This window comes from Rhea pennata, chromosome 9 (genome assembly GCF_028389875.1).
Source record: "Rhea pennata isolate bPtePen1 chromosome 9, bPtePen1.pri, whole genome shotgun sequence".
Taxonomy (NCBI): Eukaryota; Metazoa; Chordata; class Aves; order Rheiformes; family Rheidae; genus Rhea; species Rhea pennata.
In genome coordinates, this window is record NC_084671.1 from 1,973,819 (window position 1) to 1,999,513 (window position 25,695).

Below are 25,695 nucleotides of genomic sequence, written 5' to 3' on the forward strand. Positions count from 1 at the left end.
AAGACTTGAGTGCTTCTCTGTATTTAGAATTCACATTGCTTGCTTTTTGAATAGGAAATAGTTTAGAAATAGCACCAGCTTTTATCATACAGTAATGAAAATAAATGTTAACGTTTGAAATATTAAACTCAAGAGTGATGAACTAGTAAGGCTAATCTTAAGACCAGCTATTATCACATTTTTTATAAGTTTTCCTGAAATTTAAATGATTCTTTTACGACATGTACTTTCTGTTTTCAGTGCCTATATTCAGAGAATCTGATCATAGCAAAGTTGCAAATATTTGGAATGCTTAGCAACGAAGTATTTTAATGATAATGCAAGTATTAAGTATGAAAAAAAGATTTCATGAACACAATTACATACACACTAAAGTGTTTCCAAATGTAATATTAACATTTCAATGTAATATGGGTACAATTTAATAAAATAACATATTCAATATCTGTTTAAGTATAAATACAAGGTTTAACCATGGTTATTAATTGGTGAAATGATGACATAATGACGAGAAATCTTCAAAGTTTCCAGCCCTCTTACCTACTAAATTGTTACTTGCTCATTTTTATCCACATCTTATTTGAAACATTTGTCAGTATTGCAAGGTTATGCTTTCTTGTTTACAGAAAAAAGAATTATGATCCTAGATTAGCCTGAGATTACACTGAAAATGTAAATTGTATTAATTAAGAATGTTAGATAGAACTGATGGAACTCTGTTATCTGCTTTTTGCCTATATATATTTTTCTGAGAATAATAATTTTCTACATCCTTTTCAGTTGCAGAGTCAAAATACAAATTATGCATCTTTTCACCTTGCATTAAGGTGAAAATATATTTATTTTAAAATGAGTGTGTTGACATAAATCCAATTTCTGTGTAGAAAGAAGAATGATTTTTTTTTTGTATTTTATAATTAAAAATTTTAATTCATTTATCATTTGGTCAGAATTTCTGTATCCAACTCATTCTTCTGCAGGACAGTGAACTGCTGTTCTGTGGAAAGGAGATTGTTCACATCCAATAATCATCAAGAAATATAATGAGCAGTAATCTGTTTAGTCTTCACAAAAAATTCAGTTTCAATGGAGTACTTAGAATAATGTTACTAATTTTCTTATTTACGAATAGAAAGCAGTGAGGTATAAATGCAGAGGCTACTGAAGGGAGTAGCATTCATTCTAGTGACTACTGGCCTTGTTAGATGTTGTTAACTGTGGTGATGGCCATGGCAATGGTCACCATAGGAATCATGATCAGATTGCAGCTGGGAGAGTCTGTAAATTTGTAGAACGTGTGAACAAAGATTTAAGGAATTTTTAAGGTGTTACTGTTTCACACTGGTGTAAGTGATCTGGTTCTTCAATTACAATAAATAACTTCTTGGAAAGTTTTTCAAAATTTTCTGTCTGGAATTGTTAGTAAAATATGTATCAGGATTAACTGGACATTTTGAAAAACTTCTTCCTTGAACTATCGATGCATTTCTTGAACTCTTTGCTTTCTCAAGCAAAATATTTAATAACTTCCAAAATTTTCCCATTTAGACACACACTCTTAAAACATCTTAGATATAAGCACTAAGAAACTGTGTGGATGGGGGCTTGAAACCCCATCAGATGTCATCAGAAGCAAATGGCTTCAGATTTCACTCAGGAATAATTTCCTCTCTGATTTAGGCTGTTGATCCAAGCAGACTTGTTCTCCTTTCTTTGCAGCCTCTTCAGTTTGGACTCAAGTCACCTTCTTCCCTAGCCCCCTATTCTCCTTCCTCTGCCACCTCCGTATTCTCACTCAGGGTCTTTTGCACCTTTCATTTAACGTATTTCCTTTCGCCGCAATTCCAGCCTTCCAAAAGCAGCGAGCAGCGCCAGCCCGCAGAGCTGCAGGGCGGCGCTGGCAGGCGCCCCACGCTTTGCTGCGGCACCCTGCTCCGGGCCGGTGCGCCAGTCCTCCCTCTGATCTGCCTGGTTAGATTGGGATTGGGACAGTCTTGCTGGGCTCACACAGCGTGGCTCAGATCTAAATTAGAGCCTCTGTGGACTATCCTAGCACAAGTACTACATGCTGTTATTACTAATGATAGCTAGAAACAAGATAACTAATTCGTTTCTTATAGATTTATATTTACAAATGTTAATGGAAGACTATTCCAAGTTTACGTACAATAAATTAGACTAAAAGTTCATCTTCTGCTGTATCCTGTTTGTTGCAGTGGCTATTAGCAGATGTTTAGGAAAAAAGCAAGAACAGAGCAAGTATGAAATGATCCTTCCCCTAATATATCTTTTAACAACCTGTTTAGAGACTTCTGAAACCAGAGGTTGCATCCTGTTACGGAACCTATTTTTGATAAATTCATCTAATCTCTTTCTAAATCCATTTTTTTCTTCTAGCTTCCAAAACATCCGATGAGTTTCACAATTTACTTTTCACACAGTACAAATGTAATCCCTTTGCCTGCTTATTTAAACTTGAATTTCACTCACATTTTCTCTAGCATCTCCTAAGGACTGACCACCAGTTAAGAATAGAGTCTTTCTCAAACACATGAACAGTACTTGTTGTTCTGTATGTGATCCCATATAGTGATTTCATAAAAATGTGTACTAAGTTGCATGCATTATATATATGTAACTTACAAGGTACATTAAGGCAGAAATTGAAATACGTTTATCTTTTGTGATTTGCAGAGGAAAAGACAACCTATAAAACATTTCTTAGACTCACAGGATCATAAGATGACACAGTTTGGAAGTGATCCACCCCTCTCAGTGCAGGGACAGTTTGCAGCAGGTTGTTCAGGATTTTCTATTTAATTAAACTATAAAATATAAGTTAGGTAATAAATTAATAAATGATGTTCAAGTTATTGCATAAGTAAAGACTATCATTTCTTTGGAAAAATGTGCATTTTTAAACATTTTCGTAGGATGAAATCAGCAGAAGTTGATGTCTGTCAAAATGAACTGAAAAAAATGAAATACGAAAATGGAATTTCTGAATCAAGGTAAATTTAGAAATTACGTGGCATAATGTAATATGGATGCATTTCTGAGTGGTGAGAGCAAAGAATTTTATGATTTTAGTATAGCTTTTATGCACTTTTTACTGTTTTCAGTATTTAGTTTCTGTCTGTAAATAAGAATATAATAACTGTGATGCTGATACATTTTAATTTCATCTGTAGACTTACTAAAGAGCTAAAGGAAAAGGAGGAATCACTATTAATCTGCCAGCAAGTATGCAAACATTTACACGAAGAAGTGGCTGAGAAAGAGAGGAAAGAAGAAGATCTAAAAAGAAGAAATAGTCGATCAGAAAGTGAAGTAGAAACACTTAAATCTCTTCTTAGACAAACTGAAGAAGAAGTGGTGATGTTGAAACAAGAAAGGTAATCAGACCAGTCACCATAGATACTGTAGTTTAACTGTACATTCAGGCTAATTTTTCTTCTTGGAAATTTATTAAAAATAAAACATTTCTCCTCTACCAGACAACATTTCTTACTTTTATCACAAGCATCTGTAAAACATCAGACATACTTGTGCCAAGCACGTAGGAATAGCTGCCACAGACCAATGAATTTTTAAGTAAAAGAAGTGTTCATAGTTTTTAGTGATACTGCTATATTCCAAGTTATTGCAATATAATAAAAAGCCAACTTTAACCTTGCGACTAGTGAAAAAACAAAACATTAAGAAAGTGATGATCAGTTTCATTTTCCTCGTTATCAATGATTTTCCACTTAGTCTTTGTTATAAAAGCTAACAATTTACCATAGCAAAAATGAGACAAATTTGATCTAAATCCGTATTTTTCTTAAAGAAAGTCTGCACTACAGAATATTTTGAAGCACATAATGTAGTCCAGTTTTAAATAACTTTTGCAGTCTCCCAACTTTTTTACACAAATGTTGCAAGTTCCTGTGAAATTATCTGCATTGCAATAGTAATTTTATTCCATGGGAATTCTACTGTACTACTCTTCTATTTCATTCCATTACCATTCCAATTTATTCCAACATAATTCTGATATCAAGGACAGATCTCAACATTTATATGCATGTAAAATAGTAGAATATTGAGACACCCGCAAAGTTAGAGATTTTGTTCAGTAAAACATCACCTTGCATGTTATTGAAACAAGTATGTCACACATTCATTAATTAAATAATTTACTTTCTAAAAATGTTTTTATTATAGGATAGGAATGCTTATATCAACTTATCAAAGTGCATGGGGTATCATAAGAATATATGAGTTGTTATACTGAGTAATACAATGTTTGCCATTCCTAGGTACTTCAAAGAAAAGTACAAATATTTCTGTGGAGGGCAATTATTCAGTAACTGCTCAAAAGGGAAATTTCACCCTTCTATGTTAGATGAGAATTTCTATCTCCTCCCAAGATTTTTGTTTCACACAAGCAGAAATCACCACTGAGTCTATTAACAGTGTATACTGTATTTAAGCCTTGGCACTACGGTTCTGAACGTGGGAATTATAGTGTCGTCTGTTTGGGTTTGTGTCAGTCTCTGAGCTCCAGATTTGTGAGACTGAAAAGCCCCTCTTGTGCGGCCGTCAGGACCTAGGAGCAGGGGTGTGAGGAGCCCGGCCGCAGGAGCTGGGCGGGTGGAGGAAGACCTGCTGGTTCTAGCTGCACGTCCTGTATAACCTGCTGTTATCTAGCCGTATAGCCTTTGTATTCAGAGCAGTTCTGTCCTGTCATTGCCACTTGGAAGGTCTTATTTTACTCTGACTGGCAAAACTCTCAAAGCCTTGGCAGCCCTGAAATCAGATTCTGAAATTTTGGAATTGGATGGCTTTTTAAAATTATTTCAGTATAGACAAAACTTGAATGAAAAACAAAATGTCTATAAAGAAAAAAAAAGAAAAAGAATCCCTATTTTAAAATCTAGGGCTTCAGTTCAATCCAAACTAAAACAGTGATTTATTGCCAATGTTATGGTTATTGTTTGTTATGTGAGGATTATAGAGTAAGAACCTTGGAAAGTTCAAATTCAAAATTACATTTTTAGGAACTTACCAATTGCAGCAGTGCTGTAAATGTGACAATATGCGTATTTATAGGAGATGACCTAGTATTCACTGAAATGTGTGGACAACTTCATACTGATCTAGTCCTATTTTGAAGGTCCTCAAGTATCAATGAAGCTTCCGTTTTCCCTGTAATTACTTTTCAACTGTGGAAAATAAAGCACTGAGCTTCTGAGTCTATTATTTTCTGAGATGGCCTCGAATTTGTGAGCATTTGTTTAAGAGTTCTCCACTTAAGAATGTAAATCCCCCCCTTTTTTTTGCTTTGAATGTATTCTACTTATCCAGATTTGTTTATAACTATCAGAAGCTTGATGTTATGATTCAGAAGTATCTTCCTAATAGCTTTTCAGTTACTGATAGATCAGTCTATCTTGTATTGGCAAAATAAAGTGCTGACCCCTACTTAAGGCCAAAAATGTGGCAGTATGCTGTTTCAATGGTATAGAATGGGAAAATGAATTCAGAAGAGTGGCTTTTGAAGAAGGTAAAGTGTTTTCTGAGGTAGTGATGTGCACCAAGAGGCATTAACCTGTCTTTAGATTTAAAGGGTTTGAATATCCATTCCACCTGAGCACTTGTTAAAAACATATTACATGTTAATTTAAGACTATCTCCCTTCTACTTAAAGCATGGATACATGAGTTGTTACAGTTGGTAAGCTGTAATTTAATGTAATGTAAATTGAAATTAAGGTACAATGGTTTAAACTCTCCAGGGCTCTTGTTCTACAAGCCTCACATAACAAACAGTATCTGTAACAATAGCAACCACTCAGTGGTTTTAATTCAAAACCTACTACCATTTTTAAATTAATTGTAATAATATTTTGAGTTCATTAAATACAATAATTTGTTTTGAATATTTTAGCAGTTATTCAATGTTCTCCAAATTTTGACTTGGGAAATATAAAGATATTTAAGATTTACGCAAGTATGTTTGGAAGAAAAATCAACTAATACTTTTTTCTTAAAAAAAATAAAATTCCCAAAGCATGTGACAGTATTATGCAAATGCTAAATAGTGATTATTGTTGTGTGTGCCTTAGGGTTCCAGACAGGATTGCAAGGGCTGGCTGTACTGAATCCTAAACAAAGAGGAAAAGATGAACCCTTGTCACAAAGGACTTAATTGCAAGAAAATGGCATACCATCAATCTAGGCAGAGCACATATTTACATATGAGTTTTTGTGGTTTCTAGGGAGTTAATGCTGATTTCTCATCAGAACAGAACAGAGCATCTGCAGGAAACGTTAAGACAGAAGATGCAAAATGAAGATAACTGGAGGGAAAAGGTAATACTGGATGTGTAGTTGGCACAGTTTTCATTTGTTTTTCATAGTCAGCTGTCATGAATCTGTGTGGTAAGCCAGATCTCTATCTCCTCAAGTGCAAATTTGTCAATAGACATAACTTCTAACAAATAACAAAACAAATATCTTCTTTATGCGAGAAGTTTTAATTGGTGATCTCTCCAAATAGGTCTGAATTGAATGTGAAAAGTATTTAGTATGAGCATATACAGACTTGGCCAATGTTCAGATATGATCCAGAAATTCCAGGTTTCAGGGTATTTGTGAAGTGTCTGTGTTAAGAGTGCAACCCTCTGAAAGCCCAGGGTTGAGAAGCAGAACACGAGCTCGCTGAACCTCCGATACTGCAAGCAGCTTGCATTCCTGTTGTATACGGAAAGGCAGAATCCAAGGGGAAATGTGCAGTCTTCCAGGTCACTGCCCTGCAGAAGCTCCAGGGAGGTGAATGTACTTACGCAATCTCCATCCCTTTTTGTGTGACAGTCTGGGTTACGAACCCTGAACCACGATTACGTGTGTGTACACATCAGTGGCTGTGTTCATTGCCCAGACAAATCTGAGAAAGAAGCATAGAAAAGCATAAACTTAATTTTGAAGTACTTTCACAGGAAAAATAAGGCTGCACATTGTTCTCAAAATGGAGAGAACACAGACCCTTCTGCATTACAGGGGTTAGGGGAATCCGAATGGTAGGTTACTATTTGTAAAACAAATCTATAAAATAAATAGTAAGCAGATGAGCTAAAATGTCTGCTTCTTTAAAGATATGTATTTACAAACCGAAATAGAGTTACACGAACAGGCTTTTGTAGTGGAATATTACTTGTGGAGCTCTCACAAGCTGTTAAATGAAAAAACGCAGCTGAGTTCTTAAACGTAGAGCTTAAGATGAAGGCAAAATTCATGTTAATAACATGCTTAGTACTTATGGCAATGATGATGCAGATACATGTTAATGTTATTACTATTCTGTGATTCTTGTACTTACAGCAATAGGTAAGTGAAGAAGTAATGCAACAGTTTTATCCTTTCTAAGTTCTCTATGCACATGAAATTTATTGTGGTCTTAGTATGAGACAGTACTTCCCACTAGTGTCAGTACAAATTAAGCAGCTACATGGAGAGAAAAATGACAGCCTCAGATCAGCAATGTCATCTAGCTAATGATAAATACTTCCTGGAGGAACGATAGTTTTAAGTTTGAGGGTTTAAGGAAGCACATGCAACCTGTGGCTGGGGGGCTCTGTGTGACCCTCCAAGCAGCGTCTTTAGTGAATGGTTGAGGGGCAGCTTGTTCTGCCTGGCTTGCCCAGAGGCTCAGAGACGCCGTGCCTACACGCTGAGCGGAGAACTAATTGGGAAACGTGTGTTGGCTTGGGGAGCACGCAGCTGGTTAGAGCAGGTGTACCCTGCAACAGAAGGCAAGTGGTTGTGCCTGGGCAGCTACCCCTGGGGGCTAGGGAAAGGGGGGCACGGGGAGGAGAGGAGGAACGTAGCTTAGACTGGGGAAGTTGGAGGGGGACACGGTAGCAGAAAAGAAGTTCATCCATTCCTGTGAGCTGGCGGTTCTCCCATAAAAAAAGAAAGAAAGAAATTGCATAGTGGAAGTTACAGAACTACCCTAGAAAGGCTTCAGCTTTTTCTAGTGACGATACCCCCACCAGGTTTTCAGGCAGTTGCACCTCTGCCAAATGGGCTCCTGCTAATGACTCTGCTGTTCTTACTTGCTTTCTGTTCAAATTAGAGCATGTGTGAAAATAAATACTTGGTGAATTTTACAGTGAAAATGATCTCCGTATTCCATCTGAAAATGAAACATTTTCACACTCCTACAACTTAACTTCTCCATTATATGTTCCATCCTTTGTTATTTTAATCATTGAATCCTGCAAAATCCTGCAAAGCCACTTTCATATACCTTCCTGAGTCGTTTCTTTTGGTAATGAGATGATGGTGTCCTTACATGGTGGGGAAGAAGGGGAAGGGGTGAGGGAGAATCGTAAACCTTCCATATGTGCATGCTCATTTTCCTTCTCATTTTCCCTCTATTTAAGGGAGTGAAGGAAAAAAACGTTAAGGTTACGGATGAGAAGAATGATTAAATACTGCCAGGAGGACACCCAGAGTTCAGGGAAAACTGAGAACAGAGAGTAAGAAAGGCATTAAGTCCAGTCCTGGTCCATGTGTGTAGGATCCAACGTAATGAAAGTAACGCAAATAGAAAGCTCACTCAGCCGTGTACCTGGCTTCCAAGGGATGTGAAGCACAACATTTTTCATACTATATGGCGGAAAAGTATTGCACAGAATTACACAGATCTTTTCCACAAATATAAAATCCACCTAATATGTCTTTTCTTATTTGAAATGTTTTATATTCCTGCTAGCTACATCTTTAGTTGATATAATTACATTCTAAAAAGATTATAGTTTGTTAGACTTCTTTTAGGATGTCCTTGGATTTTAGGTCTTAGATGGAAAATTATTTTCGGCTGATATAAGAAATATACGTGTATGTCTACCTGCTGCAATTGCATAAGTTTGGGAGGTATTTGTTGTTGCTACGTAATAGGTAAACTGCACTGCTCTTACGTAGCTCACTGGAATAGGCCAGTACTAGCACTCATCATTTATATTGGGCTTTCAGTAGCCTCAATGTATAACAGTGATCTCTGGTGTCAGTATCTTTTGCAGGTGTAATTTTTCTGTAATTTTTGTTCGTACTGTGAAGTTCTGAGCTGAAGACTAATTAGAATTTTGCAGCCAGCTTCCAGTTTCTTACTGGGATTTGGAAATTTATTTCATGTTAATTATAAGCTATAAACTTTATTTTAATCTGAAACACTTTCACACAAAGTGAATTAAAAAAGAAAAGAATATAAGAAATTATTAAAATAACTGCAAAGGAAAAATTAGAAATATTATTGAACAGGAAGTCTGAATTTTCTGACTTAAGTCTTATAAAATTTGTAAAAAAAAATTTCATCATCATTTTTTCATTCAGTATGTGGTAAGTGTCTGAAAGTTTTATTTAGTCTTAGAAAAATTTTTGGTCTACTAGCAATTAAGATCAGCTACATTTCTTTTAAAATTTCTTAACCTCTCTATCAGAAGATATAATTTTAGAATGAGGTCACACTCTCTATATAATCACAATATATTGTTCAACTGACATTAAAGTAAGATAAAGACTACTAGAATAGAGAGCAATTGCATCTTTGGAATCACAGCCATTAAAATGTGAACATCAAGTGCTCTAAAAATGTTCTTTGAGACAAAAGAATCAGAAATGTGACAGAGTGACAAAGTTATCTTTTTCTTTGGATAGTGTGCTGTTGCCAAAGAATCAAGTGTTCCAGCTTTATATTTAAAAAAGCAAATAAACCTTTAAATTGTTGTGATGGAACAAACATAATAAATCTCTTTTATGTTAAAAAAACCTTTAAAATTGATGAAAACATTTGCCTTTGTATGTAATTTTTATATTTAATTAATAAGGAGCATGCAAGTGGTTTTAAAGCAACTGGTAGACATTATACTTTCAAGTAGAGCAAGGTCTTTGCAGACCAACTGCCATTTCATTTCCTGTTATGATTACCAGCTGTATTAATGTCAAGTATTTAAATACAAAAAATGCTTTTATAATCTTCAAACTGAGTTCAGTTTTTTATACTGCTGGTATTTATTAGTCTTCATAGTCAAGTATCCTCCAACACATAATTTGCTTCTAGAATAATGTGTAGAGTTATTAAGTCCTATTATTTTCTACAATTAGAATCCTAATTTTTGTAGCTAGTGATGTAGAAGATACGTATATAATACTAAATTAATAATAATAGTAATATGTTCTATTTTGAGGGTCTTATAATATACCAGTTTTGAGCTAATTTGGAGTGGGGGATTTGTGTTTATTCTAAGTCCAGAATTGTGAATATTTTTCTTTTCCTCAAAAAGAGTTAAGGGGATTTTTTTTTGTACTTAAGCTTATAATTAGTGTATGAAACTAGATCATTATAGTTAAGCTCATTCTGGGTTTTTCTGATTTTAATAATTGTAAGTAATTAGCTTAGTATTGTGCATGTTTACCATAGTGCTTATGATCTCTTAGCACATTACAAGTAAGTCTACTAAAATTAAGCCTGCAGTAATACAATATTAGCATGCTAGTTTACTGAAAATATTCTTCAGAATAAATCCTTCAGTACTTCCTTCCAAATATATGCTTTTATTGTAAGGAAATCATTACTGAATTTTCAAATTCAAATTTATAATATTAAGTGTATATTGTTGTGCCTTAGAGACTGGAATATTTTATCCAGAATTTGCAATTCTTTCACTTAAATTTCCCCAATTTTTGGGCCTGAAGTTATCCCACATGCATGCTATCAGTGCAGTGGTGTCTGGACTGGAAAGCCAAATGAGGCAGTTGGGAGCTGCTTCCTCCATCTCCTCTAGCCTGGGAAGCTCACTGTTGCATTCAGCTGTGATTTGAAGCTGGAGTCAACAGCGCTCTCTCTACGTTACCTGTACGGGCAGTGCCTGGGGAGAAAAACGTTGTGCAATACTAACTGAGAAATTCTGTGGGATTTACTTGGTATTCCTATATATCCTCCTTCTGCTGTGTGTTTGATACTTGTAACAAACTGGATTTAGTGGAAGCACATGTGAGGAAATAGAAATGCAGAACTAATATGTACCACATTCCAAAATTGTAAGATAGTGTAGATGAAGTATGTGCACTGTCTGAGTTTGATCCTTGGGAGCAAACAGTAACAATTCATATGGTAAATTGTTATTCGCTGACAGAACTGAATGGCATAGCATGAACAAAATATTATTTTATAAGAAAGCTGGAATTAATATCTTTATACTTTTAATGTTCAACTTATGATCTATTTTTAGTACAGTGTATGTCATTTACTGTGAAATATATTTGCTACCTTTGAAAATAATGAGCAGAGTTTTACTTACAGAGCAAGTGCTCCCAGAAAAAAAGGCATCTATCTCAAGAGCCAGCTAGAGATTTTAGGATTTCGTATTTTCACAGTGATTTAGAGCAAGGCTCAGCCACCTAAGCCTAAGCATCTAGTACCACTTGAGATGCCATAGGGTTTGTGAGACATCATTCTGGGGCTGCCAGATATAACTCAGGTAGGTTTTTCAGTGCAGTTTTGAGCAGGAAACTTCTGTACTACTGTGAGTCAATGGGAAGTGAGAGCTTTTAATTGCCAGAGTCTCATAATTGCAGTCTCTCAGTTATGTGTGGTTAGCATGCAAAATCCGAGTCTGCCGAATTTCACATCACTTAATTATGGCAGTGTGGAATCTGGAAGGTATTTTAAGATAAGTTGGAACATACCATTAAAAAACACTTGTTTCCTAGATGGAACTTGACTTGGCTAAAGGAGAAGCGCAGCACAAAGAAGCTATTCTTAAAGTCAAGGAAGAAGCGAGAATGGAACTTGACACTGAAAGACAAAAACACCAAGAGTTAATCACAAAATATCAGAGAGATCAGGAAGAGCTCCAGAAGAAGGTGTGTAACACTCACGAGAAATTTTTTGTGGCGGTAGATAATGTAAGCCTTTGAAAAATGGTATATTATTACATAAAACCTCTTTCTGTGTAGTTGTCATCTACATGATAAGACATATCTCCCAATCTTGGTATATGGCATATGTTTCACTTTTTTTTCAAATGGAACAGTCTAAGAAATAATCCAGTTAAAGTTAAATGTTGTGGAAGTTCTTACTTTCCCCAGAGTTCATCTATATCCTTACAGTGTTGCTGCTGATTATTTTTATAACAACAAAGTCGTCTTTTAAAAGGCTTTGGACTGTTTCAGACTATGACAGGTTGTTACAGGTCCATCAGCACACTTTCCTCCCTTACCGCATTAAGCCAGCAGTTATGGGCTAAGATCCAGTGGTCAGCTACCTGCTTCTCTTGTCTGTATGGGCTGTTGCATCACGTGCAGTTTGCCATTCCCTATTACCCGGTTCTAGGGTTTTCCAAGTTTTATATAGAAATTGAAATTTGTACCTGTAACTTTAGTTTTCAGTAAGTTGAACATGTTCCTTCAGATATCTGGAAAATCAAAGAAATTCAATGAAATTTTGTTTAAAATTCACTACATTACACCATGTTTTAAAGAACTGAAAATAACAGTTTAACATAGTTCACTTTACAAGTCATTTGACTTGATTTACAGTAATTTGACTAGGATTTTAAAACCCTGCAGAAATACTGGCTTGCTGTAAAGAAATTAAGTTTTCCCATTTATATCACTATTCCTTTGTTTGATCTTGGACACAATATTTAATCTCTTTTCCTGAGTTTTGGTACATGTAGAGATCTCTGATATCCTCTGAAGATATTATGTAAATTCAAAGCATTTTTTTACATCTGTGAGGGCCTGTGTGTATGCATTTGCATTTTTCTTCTAAGTTAACATTTATTCGATACTTAATTCTACATATCTAAAGAAACCAACTGAATATAGACTAATGAAATATTTGTCATGCAGATACCTGAATTAATATCCAGTGCCATCAATAGCTTAAGGACGGAAGTGGAAATTCTTGAAAAGAAGCTACAAGATGCCCAGATCAAACTTGCAGAGAAAGATGAAGATAAGGAAAAAGATATTCAGAGCCTCAAAGGTATAATTACTGAGCTTGAATTTCAGCTGAAGATGGAAAGGAACAATAATGAATCATTTTTGGATAATATGAGGAAAGAAATCAAACAGAAGTCAGATGAACTGGAAAAGTTAACAAAGGAGCGAACACAGCTGATTCACAATTTGAGTCAAGTTCAAGAGGAGGTAGGAACATGACTGAGGAAATGCCTATTTTTACTTAGAGACATGTGATTTCTAGAACTCTTTCAAAGTGTATATTTTTGGACTCTGATACACAGAGTTTAAAAGTTCCTTAAAATTAAATGGTTTGTAAAGCAAATCCATGACAATTTCATAAACAGAAAGTACTACAAAATATGTGTAATTTTAAATTAGGCAAGTCTTTCAGCTAGTGTTCTAATTAAAAAAAAAAAAAAAAAAAAGAAAAAAAAAACTTTTTCAAGTCCTCTAAGGTATTTCAGTTTTAGTCTCCAGCCTCACATCACATCAGGCTGCATGAATGTGAGTATAAACATAAAAGATTCTTCATGTTTTTAGAGTAGAAGACATGGACATTTCTTATTTTTAGAGCATGACAGTTCCTCCCTGTTATCTTACTTATTTTGGAGGTGATTTATAAGAAAAAAATGCATACTGTCAATATAAAATAGACATGGTTCTGGTCTCAAAAGGATACGAAGGAGAGATTGCATCTTTTACTGCAGGAGAATGTATATAAATCTTGCCACACCATTGTGGGTTTATCCTGCCTCCTACAGTAAATCCACATTTTGTAAAGTGGGAATGCATGAAAAAAAGAATCAAATGTGAAGATAAATTTGACTGCTGGATATTCTTACTATAGCCATTTGCTGAATGTTTGGAATATAATGGGAGGGAGGAGGAAGAGCTGTACTACTGTACGAAAAATGTGAGAACAGTTAAATCAGTGACAGTAGATAAGATTAGACTGGAATTTCCAAAGTAATTAGTAGCAGAAAAAATTGGTAAACAGTGAAAATGAAACTCTAAAATGAGTAAGGGTCTTGCATTGATGTTTATTTTTGCTGTGAAAAGGTTCAGAATCAATGTGTTAGTGAAATTAGAAGGATGTTGGCAGGCATACTGTCATGTAATTATGGAAAAAAAGCCTTAAAAAGATATGCCTTCTTCAAATATTGATAAGGAACTTTAGTATGATAAGGAACACAGTGTTATCCTTCATCATGAGATTCCCCTAGCTCTTCGTATGTTCTTTTTTTCCCCACTCTTTAAGTGTTGTTCCTTCCCTAATATGATCACATTAGGAAACGGTCAGGTAAGTGTGGTTGAAAATTGAAACTAATTTTATGAAAAACCTTGCACCATGATAGCTGCTCAGGCTTTCAGATGGTAGTTTACGACTTTGTTTATGGACTGTCATTAACCATCGGCATGTCGAAGAAGCTAATACCTAACCTTGTTTTATTAAGTTTTCATTAGAATTAGATATTCAGAGGATAAATCATTCTGGATATTTCTGTCTGTCTCATTTCTACTTCTGTGTATAATTATGTCCCTTTCCCAGTGGCTTCTTCATATGCAGTTGGTGTAGAGGTTGGATAGCATAAACAAAACTTCTGTTTCCACTCTTCGATTGCTACTACTTCATTACTTCTTCCTTTGGATTTATTTTTTGTTGTTATCTTCCTGATCTTTACTATTACAGATGCTTTAACCAAAATAAAATTCTCAAATGTGACTTAATATAAGTGGGCAACAATGGACTTTGTTTTTTTCTCCATAGTTTTTCAGGTTTTGAAAGGAACACAGATGCAAAGTTTGATATTTTTAATAACCTCTTTTTGGCTAAACTGAACTTATCACCCTCCATTTGGAGATAGCACGTTTCTGTGCTCTGACTTTACTGACAGCAGTAGTCTCTCTTCAGAGCGTCAAAAAAGTACCATCAAGATTTTATTTCTTTTCACATTTTCTGCCCTGTATATATGCACTGTCATAATCATATAGAGAATTTCAGATATAAGTGTTTGACCTCACTTAAAGATGATACGAGATCTCATCCTGCCTACAGCTCATACTTTTATAACACTGAAGAGGTTTACATACAAACATTTGTGTACAGGCAGTGGGGCTGTATTTTACTTATTCATTCTCTGTGTCAGAGAGACACTATCTTTATAAATACTTTCTTCCATGTTCATATACTCCTTGTGTCAACTACAATCACTTGCTTAGAAGAGTAAAATTAGGAAAATATGTGGATATTTTCTGCTTGTGTTAGTGCTTTCGAGTAGTCCTTATTTTTATGAATTAAGTTGCTTTTTATTTATTTATTTTTTATTTCAGCTGGAAACCGAGAAAATTAGCATCAGGAATAAGTTCTACATAGTGTACTGGGGACTTCTGTTACATTGAAACAGCTCCAACTATCTGCTTAGGAACAAACACCAGTCACTTATTATTTGGGTATCAGTAATCACAGTGGACAGTTTTTGAGGACCACTAGACTGAAAATCACTTGTCCAAATTATTTGGGAAATAATAATCAATAAAGAATTCATTCACAAAAATCAGTTCACAACTACTTACTATACGGAAGACGATAACTTCTTGGATATTTTATTCGTAATAATGAATAGTCACATAGTAATGTGACAAAGTTTGTCCGTTACTATGAATAAGTTTGAACAGTAGCAGGGCACAGACTGCCAGTGCCTTTGATGTATTCACGAGTGCCAAATATATCATCAGTGCTGGGAGGTTCTGAAATCTGCCCTGCCGTGTGGTTACAGTTAGTGGGCTCGAGCTGTTCTGTGCGTTTCCTTTGCGTGCGGTACACGGGCGAAGCCAGTCTTGGTGACTGAGTAAACATGGCTCGCCCTGCCTCCGCTGAAAATATTTTTGACTTCCTGGATTACGCTTAGCTTTTCGTAAAATCCCCTAAAATAGTTACTTTTTCCACTGAACAAAACAGGTTCTACAACACAAAACCCAGAGCATTTACAGAAAGATTATTAAAACTAGAGATCTATTTTGTGTCAATACTGAGATTTCCAACATGATTTCCCAAGTTTTGCCATGTTAATATGCTTTTCATATTTGCTCTCTCAGCTTTTGTATCTTCTATTTCATGTTTTATCCTTTAAATATTGTTTTGTAAACTAGATTTGCAGGATTTCCAGCTTTAATTTATGAGGTTCCCTTCTTGGTAATAGTTCATAACTTCATTCCTGAGAATGACTACAATAACAATATGGGTCACTGAGCACTTCAGTTTTTTACTTTTTTTCCTTGTCTATGGGACTGAATAAGCTCACATTTTTATGGGTCCTCCTTCTCAGTGAGACTCACTTCATTTAATTGAAATCACTACAGTCTGATTGCCTACAAGACGGGGTTCTAGTCGTGCAAGGTTTCCCAGCACTAACTAGCTGTATTTACATTGATGAAATTGTAATTATTTAAAAAACAAGGTGTCTGCTACCTCACAATAAGTTTGAGGACTGCTTTTTCTTTGCTGTCATTTTTTTCTCCTGTATGATAGCCTGTATCCAATTTACACATTAACTTAACTTAATGTTAACTTAACTTAACATTAACTTAAAGCATTGATCAGAAATATTTTACTGCACCAATTTGTTACATTTGATTACAGATTTCTTGGGATTTACCAGATAGGGCAAAATTGAGTAATTACTATACTATCTGGCCTGGGATACAAATATTGCTTATAGTTATGGTCTCCTTTGAGAACACCTAGTATTGCTCTCCTCACATCCCTCATCTGTTTTATGTATACCTCCTCATGCATGAGTACCCTCTGCTCCATGTACATTCTCTCCCTTCTGAGCCAGTCAAAACTTTCTTTTCCCAAATATTTTGTATTAGTCAACAGTCTTGCCTTAGTTTTGTTTTGTTTTGGAGAACGTGCATACCAATTAAACAAGTGACCTCACAGACATTTGGCAAATCTATTTTATGAAAGCTTAAATTTTAATTGTATTTTTTATTATGAACAGTCTGCACTTGAGGGTTCTGTTCCTGTTTGCATAACCACTTTTTTTAAACAACAGTAGGCATTTAGGCACTGTAGCTTTATTTTGTATACATAAGCATCATTAGTAAGCACCCATCCCTATGTGTTAAGATGTTTTTCCATTCGCATCACCTGTAATCATATGGTTTGGTATGCATCCCCAGCTCTTACGGTCTGTCTTTGTTCACCTGTTCTTTCTTCTTCCTCTCCTTCCGTATTGTTGTGCTGGGCATGAAGTATTGGCACACTGACAGTCAAGATAAAAAAAGCCAGTCTTCTTCTCTGCCCTATACCTCCTTTTTTTCTCTCTTGCTTTTTGTCATGTTTCCCTTTTCCCTTCACCACCCTTGCTATATGGTGATCAAAGATGGGCATCAGCTTCAGTGTTGTCATTTTTTCCCCTCTGTATATTGCTTTCCCTTTTCAAGAATGGGATTCCCTGTTTCCCCCCTAGTTAGAAGATGGGACAGGGGATCTGAAGTAACTTCTGATAACCTACCTCATGTTTTCCACTGTCTTCTGAGAGGGTGAAGGGTATGTACATTTTGATACGTGTCCTTTGAGCAATTCTCAAAGAAACCAAAATAATATGAGGTATTGAAGGATCTGTATGCATCGGTTCATGCAGTTTTCAAACAAGTACCCTCTAGTCACCCTGGCCTTAGACCTGAGGAATTTAATAGGCATGCTTTTGACTAATAGCATTTCATAAAGCAAGTGTTTGTTTCTGTTTGCAGAACACTCTTCTCCAGGAAACAGTGCGCAGAGAGTGTGAAGAACGCTATGAGCTGACTGAAGCTTTGACTCAAGCCAGAGAACAAGTACTGGAACTAAAAAAGCTCAGTGGAAACTTCCCGTTATCACAGTGTTCTCTTACCCAGGGCAGCCTAACCTCATGTGCTGCTCTGGTCAATAACTACGGACAGAAGAGCCGCCCAGGCCCCAACTCTGGGAAGGAAATCAATCTCTCAGGACAGTTCAGTATTTCAAGAGCTCCTAAGGCACCCACCTCTAATAAGCGTAACAGCAATGGTAATGTGGGTTTGCCGGTTCTAACCCCACCACCTCCTCCAAGAGGAAGGGCGTCTTCGGTGAACGAATCCAGAAGCAGAATTGCTGCAGTTATAAGAAGACAGTTGAGTCAGCTCTGATAGCTAAAAATGCCAAGGACAGTGCATTAGCCTGTGTGTAGAGCACTCGGAAATCATTTCAGTGCATTAAATGGCCATTTACTTGTGGAGCCTTGGGGCCAAATCTTAAAAAATGTGATTCATGCAGTTCTACAACTTTAAGTTAAATTTGTGTAACGTGCACTGTTGATGCAATAATATTTCTTTATCCATGGCATACCGATGTGATTAAATACTATCTTCATTTCAAGATGAGGAAAGTAGAAAAGTATTACTTCTCCAAGAGGAGCACATCTTCAATAGGTATAACGAAAATAATTGCCAGTTTCAACTACTATTTTCCTTTAACCACTTTACTGTAATTTTTCTATTTCAGATGCTGTCCAGTGTAATTCCATTGCTCATTTCTATTGTAAAAAATGTGATTTGTTCGGTTAGAATCAGATTTTTGCTATTGTTTAATTGAGTGGTGTTATATTTACAACTAGTTATGCTTAGGCCAATGAGATTTACTAGTCATGGACTAATATATCACTCAGCATGAAAATGTGGCAAATTCCAGCACTAAGAAGTAGACTAAACATTGTTAGGGACATAACTTCCTTACCGCTCTGTGTGCATGTCTTCAAGCCATGGTAATTAATAGGAGTTGAAGACTTAGTACAGTTTGTCTAAAAGATGGTTGCTTCTTGAACTTTATCACGTGTCTTTGTTAAGCATCATTTCTAGCTTGAAAGTAGATGTGCTAGAGTTTGCAGGGAGTTGTTACAAAGGAGAATCAAGATTTTTATTTTACCACTTGAAACATGGGACTGTGGTTTGTTTTGGAACATAAAAACCCCAAACAAGTCCCAGACATCTTTGATAGAGTGCAAACACTGCAGACAGAAATTAGTGTAGAAATAGCAGCTTGTCTGACAAGCCAGCTCTGCTTTTGAAAGTAGTTTGTCTGCACCAATATGAAGCACCATGTATGCCAAGTGAAACAGTGGTGGCCAACACAGATACACTCTGAGATTTTACTTACCACACCACCAGAGACCTAGTGTTTTTCAGGTAAGACTATCTGAAGCTTGGTGATAGTAGGAGGTTCTGATGACAGTGCAGCAATCATCAGACAATGCAAGGCAATGAAGCAGGTCAAGATCAGGCTGGGAAGTCCACTTGGTAAGTCAGGGTCAGCAGAGAACAGAGCTGAACACAGGTAGACCTGCAATGTTGCTTAGGCAAGACTGGCGGCTTGGGTGTGAGCTTAAATTGAGCTCCTGGGCCAATGGTAAAGGATACGTGGGTAAAGGTCCCAGGCAAGGCCAGTCAAGACACGTAAGATCTGTTGGTGAAAACCTAGTAGTCACTCCCTCAAAAGATTGCAATTCATCTTCTTCAGAAATTGTCAGCTATGACTTGGACCAAAATGTCACGGAAGGTAAATTAAAAGAGGAAATTTTGGAGGTGCTCAGAGGGAGTGACTGAAATTAACTGCTCTAAGGATTTTCAGAGATTAGACCTGGGCACACTGTTCACTTGGTGTCATGGAGTTGCTTCTTTATAGGGCACAGTTGTAGCCTGAATGCATTTGCTATCACACCATGAATCTTGGCCTTCTCATGATTTCAATGTGTTTTATATGTGGCAAAATGACAGTAGTGTTCCCTGTCTTTAGTGTGCTGCTGTATTCATGCAGGAGTATAGTAGAAAAACTTTGCTGAATCCAGTGGTGCAACAGTGAGTACATTTCATGCAATAAAACCAGTGGAAGAAATAGCCATTATAGATTTAGCATCTGGAGCTAGATTTTAAAACATGCTTAGTCTTAGTCAACTTCTTTTCCCACTGAAACCATCAGTAAACCATAACTGACTTCAATAGTAACAGAGTTTATGTAAGACCTTAAAAAAATCTCTATGCATAAAATAAGAAAGCAACAAAAATTCAGCATTTCTTCTGATAGCTACTGCCATATAGAAATAGCGTAGTTACTCTGCAATCGTACAGCAAATTGAATGGATCTGAACTTTTATAAGCATTGACCTCAAACAACCTGTTAAGAAGTCACTTGGCTGGAATGTGTTAGAATCAACTACAAATATTTTCTGCGAGAGAGTATAAGCTCAGCTTGATGGAGGTCTAAGCTATAGCCTGAAAATCCACCTTTCAGCTTTGTTGGCTTTGCCTAAGCTGGAAGTCTGAGAGCTGCTATGAGTTAGGCCAGCTTGGCTTTCCCAATTGCAGAAGAGCCTACTTGTAGTATTGAAACCAAGTATGTTCTGCTATACGGTATCCTCTGTGTGCTCAGTGGATGTTTCTCTAGTTGTACTAAAACGGGATTGTGTTCAAGAACAATTGACTATTGTGTTGGCCGATGGCAACAATGAGCCCTAATGAAAAGCAGGATGTCTGGGAAATGGTGCAAACGGTCTACAGGGGCTATTGCCCTTGCTCAGTTAAATCATATTTATCTGAAGAGTGTTGAAAGATAAAATTTTCAAAGATGTTGTGAAAATAATTCCACTGAAACACAACACTCATGAAATCCATTTTTCAGCAATTCCACAAATACACAGAGGAAGGGGATGCATGTCACTCCCAAAAACTTGTTTTGAGGGCAGCCAGATGGTCCCCTTCTATGGTTGGTGGCAATGTTAATTTTCTTTTTTTTTTTTTTTGTGTAGGGAAGATCCTAGCTTCTTTGAGCTTGAAAAACATTATTCCATTACCACCTGCAGTCTTCATGTGACAAAGTAATAGAAGTTCATTAAGGCAGTTCTAAAAATGGTGAGTTTCAGATTTCTATTGAGTAGATTTTTTTATAAAATTCTTACATGAACTTCAGTTGTATTTCACAGTATTATAAGAATTCTCGAATTATGTAAATACAGTAAGTACTATTACATTATTTTACTGACCTGTATGGCTATGATGTAGGTATCATGGTGAAACCCATGATAGTCAATGTCTCAATCTGAAGTTTAATGTTTGAATTTCCATATCGAAGAAAAGGTTGGACATTTTTACCTGTGGACTGCTCCACTGATTGGAAATCACCACTGTGCAATGAAGTCTCTGTACTTAAAGCAAAGACAGAGCACAGATTTGGAAAGCAACCTATCCTGATTTAATTCCTACCTTCTGTAATAGAAGATCCCTAATTCCATGTTACAGCAACCATTCAGTCTGTTTGTGCTACTGAGCACACAGGACAGATTTGAAGTCTGGGATCTTGTCAGCTGTCTCAAGGTTTATATACTGTAATATCAGCAGATATAAAGAATGATTGTATATTCATAAATTATTAAAAAGAAAAGAAATAGCAGTATAAATTAGTGAGAACAGTCACAGAAGTGATGTTTCCAGCATGAGGGAGTGTATAAATCATAGATCCAAACCAAGTCAAGAACATTATTTCCCTTACTTTCCCTACCTCGCAGAAACCCGGAACTCCTGCTGCTAAGCAATAAACTAAACATACTAATATCTCTTTCACCAGTTATGAGCTTCTAAAAAGAATTATATTAATTTCACAAAACAAAGGAAAATTATGTGAAATACTGCCACCTGCTCTCCCTGGATTGCATGCTCTACTGAACATGATTCAGATGGGCATAGATTTAAGAGCTAATAATCTTGGTGTGATTCTTTAAGGAAGGTTTTGTGTAAGCATCAAACTTTGTGTTTTGGCCAGCTGTCTCTCTTTGAATGTAAAGCCTTCGTTGAGAGAGGAAACATACCTGTATGTGAATCATGGGAAGGTACAGGGCACTATCCAAAGCCAAAGTGGGAAAAGGAGAACAGAGCCGTCACAGAGTTTCTGTCATGAGAAGCAACGGAAGAGTGCCTCCAATTTTTGTGTGTGCTTTCTAAATGCTTGCTTTAAGGTGTTAGCCCAAGTAACTGTTTTGCATTCACTGGGGACAATTCCCCAACTTCAGCCTGGCTTTTACCCACCCCATGTCCGTACAATAGGTGCAAATGAGGTAAATTTGAAGATGGAGCTTGGAGAAGTGACTAGGGCTTCAAGGCCTTACGCAAACAGGGTGTATTTGCAGTGATGCTTGGCTTCCAGTTGAAACAAGCCAGCAATTATTAGGCAACTGCAATATAGGGACTGCCCTCTTACAGCTAAAAGCATGCATCTCAGGAGATAACACTGGCCGGGATGGACATGGCCAGTGTGCTGAAGAGGAGGATAGCTTTGAACAAGGGACTGTCCTGCAGGACAGTAGGACAGTAACGCTGTTGGGGACAGTTCTTGGCTCTTCTCAAACTGTCCCATAGTTATTTCTCCAAAGGAACTTGTTGGTTCACTCTGAAAGACAGAAACTAAAAGGAAAGACTGATAAACTTACTGTGTGCAGCCTGGACGATCAGGAGATTGGGACCCAGGGGAGGTCAGGGAGCAAAGTTCTTTGGCAGCATTAGAAGTACCTGCTATGTCCAGGTACTTCATGGACTAGCTTGGAAAAGCCAAACCTAACTCAGAGTTCATGACAGTCAGAGCCCCTGGTACATACAGTGAGGGCCAAGCATGTTATTTCAAGCATGAGGAGTCACTAATGCAAAGAGATGGCTGTATCTCAGCATCTTAGTATCTTATTGAAAATATGTGAAGCTAGAAACTGGAGCCAGACAAAATGCCATATATATTAAAATAAATTAATCAGAAGAAAAGATAGACTTTCTTTTCATTTGAAGAAACAGTTGTGCTGTGAGATATGCTGCTGTTTAAATTTTTGATTTGACTCAGCATTTTATAATTGGTTTCCTTTAAAGTCTGTAATATGCTGCAAAAAGCACTGTACATTTTTAATACAAAAAAAAGAGCATAAGAATGAACTTGGGGAAATTTTCCAGACAGAAGTCCCACATCTTTGTTTTTAATTATTTTAAAGGAAGATTTTTTTACCTAATGAAAATTTGATGATAGGTTTTGTCTTTAATTGTTAGGCAGTTAAATTTGTTCTACTGTAGAAACTCCATATGCAACTGTAATGGCATGGAATAATATAACCAAATATGCTTAGCATTTATGTGTTTTTTTTCTACCCTGAAAGCATAGTACAAGATTAATATTGGTAGGATAATAAAAAGAATACAGCACAAGATTTATGTTGAAGGGATTTTAACACTGGAATTATAATCTGTGTGATGGAATATCTGAGCATCTGGCATTGCACAGTGAATTGTTCCCAGATAATGAAGAAAAATCTTCAAAGCAAGCATAGACAGTTCCAGCAGATTATTTTTGCTTGTATCTCAAGAGATACCCTCCTATCGCCTGAAATAAATGAGTGACAAACGTTCCATAGTTGCAGTTTTCCATCTGGAGCCTTGAATTACTAGTGAATTAAGGTCAGTGTCAGCATGTGAGTATATTTCTTCCCAGTAAGCCAAAGGATGATCACTGAGTAACCTACAGCAATGATACTTCTATTATATATAAACCAGATCTCGTTACATTGTAACACTACAGCTAAAACAAGTTCAATTCCATGATTACTTCCCCAGCAGAAGTCTGTATGTGTTATTTTGAAGTTAACTTATAATATATATATATATATATATATATATATATATTATATATATATCATACATGTATCATACAGACTTGTTATGGTATGCTTTACACAAATTTAAATGGACAGTCATTCCCAATGTGATTTGTATGCAAAAGTCAGTAAAAGTATATGTAGAACTTTTTAGAAATTCTTCTATTAAAAAAAAATTAGGATAAAACATGTTTACAATGCCTATTTTACCCTCGTCCCAGCCCTTTTATGAAATAGCCCTTTTTGTGCGCTCCAAAGATCTTGTTTTCCACTGAAGAGGGCTTCAGTGATTCATTTGAATCAAAGGCAGCTTCACTTCTCTCTGAAGGATGCTTTAAAGAATCTTCTCTATGCAAATGCTGTGTCCAAGAGGTGACTCACAGTTAACACATCCTGTGCAGGGGGAAAGTATGCTTTTTTTGTTTACTTCTTGAGAAATTAGCAATGATGCTAACACGTTAGCATTCGCAGCATTCTTCAGACATGGAAATTTTCTCAATAGCAACAAACTTAGAATCATAGAATCACAGAATCAGTAAGGTTGGCAGGGACCTCTGGAGATCATCTAGTCCAACACCCCTGCTCAGCAGGGTCACCTAGGCAGGGTTGCATTCAGGCGGGCCTTGAGTATCTCCAGAGAAGGAGACTGCACAACCTCTCTGGGCAACCTGTTCCAGTGCTCTGTCACTCTCACAGGGAAGAAATTCCCCCTCATGTTCAGGAGGAACTTCCTGTGCTTCAATTTGTGGGAATCTGACACAACAAGGGTTTAAAAGTGGGAGCAGATGACTTAAGTATGGAGCTGAAGAATAGGAAAAGTGTTGGGCAGCCAAATGGGAACTAAAATGGAGCTCAGGCAGAGCTGGCCTACAGGCAAGGGACTCAGCTGGCCACAAGAGGCAAAGAGCTTCAGGCACCCCCAAAGCTGTGGTGAGGTGAGACACCTACAAGTCTTCCCACCCTGGCAATGTCTGAAGGTGTCTGCGGTGGGGCTGTGAGAGTAGCCATGGTCTATGTATAATTCTATACTGACTGAAATTGAAGTACAGATAACTAATAGACTTACAAAAATTAAGTCATGATCAGACTTAGATTTTTTTAAACACCTTATTGGTGTTGGCTGTATGGTGTATGCTGCCTTCATGTTTTGCCTTTTTACTATAGTTCTGCATGTTACTACTGTCTGCATAGTACATAAATTGTTGGGTTTTACTCTGTCGCCTTGTCGCACCACTGAAGTGCTGTGTATTCGCTTTGCATGATGTACTACAACATAGCGTAAGTGACATTTTGAAATTCAGCACTGATCTGTGTGCAGGTCAGCTTTGAAATATGGCAAATTGAGAGAAACTAAAGCAATCTGTTTTCCTTTGTGCAGTGTTTTGTCTGCTTGTGAAATGTCAGAGCATTCCCATTTTCATGGATCATGAGTAAAATAGATTTTTTTTAAATGTATTTTATATTCACTGTCACACACTAAACAAAGTTATGAAGAAAATGGATGTGCTAATCCTAAAGCCATTTCCGTTGTGAAACTTGTCTAATTGCATAAGTAAATGTCGCTATCTGAAGTTTAACTAGCCTCTTCAAAAAAATCAGATTTAACTATCGTCTTTTTCTGTGAGTCGTGACGTACTAGAGAATAAAAAAGCAGTCCCAAATCACACTGCAAATGCCATCTATTTCTTACTCTCCTATTACCTGCTCTTCTTCTTGGCTACTTTGGAAACAGCATGGATTTTTCTCTCTGAAAAATCAATTGATTTCCAAATGTCAGGAATATACAAGTGATGGCAAGGAGCCATTTTAGCCTGTCAAAATCAGTTTCTGCTAGCTGATCAAACCCACAAATTTGCAGGAAATGGTTTGTTTTGGGGGAACCTCCTATTTCCAAAAAGATGTTGAAAAGTTTTCAAAGTATCAGAGTATTTCATTTAGACGCTATTAAATGTTAAAATTCTATTTTTTCCATTTGGAAGAAAATG

General features: G+C 36.5%; 1 protein-coding gene across 3 annotated transcripts in view; it reads left to right on the top strand.

The window, feature by feature from the left end:
* Positions 1-25,695, top strand: part of LEKR1 (leucine, glutamate and lysine rich 1) — an 86,317-nt gene that overhangs the window by 46,978 nt on the left and 13,644 nt on the right. The window contains exons 7-14 of one of the 3 annotated variants that reach the window (XR_009959273.1): positions 2,934-3,011; positions 3,192-3,395; positions 6,263-6,356; positions 11,757-11,909; positions 12,900-13,199; positions 17,772-18,467; positions 20,837-20,939; positions 21,847-22,923. Coding sequence is in view for 1 of the 3 variants with exons in the window: in XM_062582711.1 (XP_062438695.1) it covers positions 2,934-3,011; positions 3,192-3,395; positions 6,263-6,356; positions 11,757-11,909; positions 12,900-13,199; positions 17,772-18,185 (1,243 nt within the window). In the remaining 2 variants the exon portion in view is untranslated. Of the gene's footprint in view, positions 1-2,933; positions 3,012-3,191; positions 3,396-6,262; positions 6,357-11,756; positions 11,910-12,899; positions 13,200-17,771; positions 18,559-20,836; positions 20,940-21,846; positions 22,924-25,695 lie in introns of those variants that run through there. The other 2 variants (XR_009959272.1, XM_062582711.1) reach the window with 2 other exon arrangements.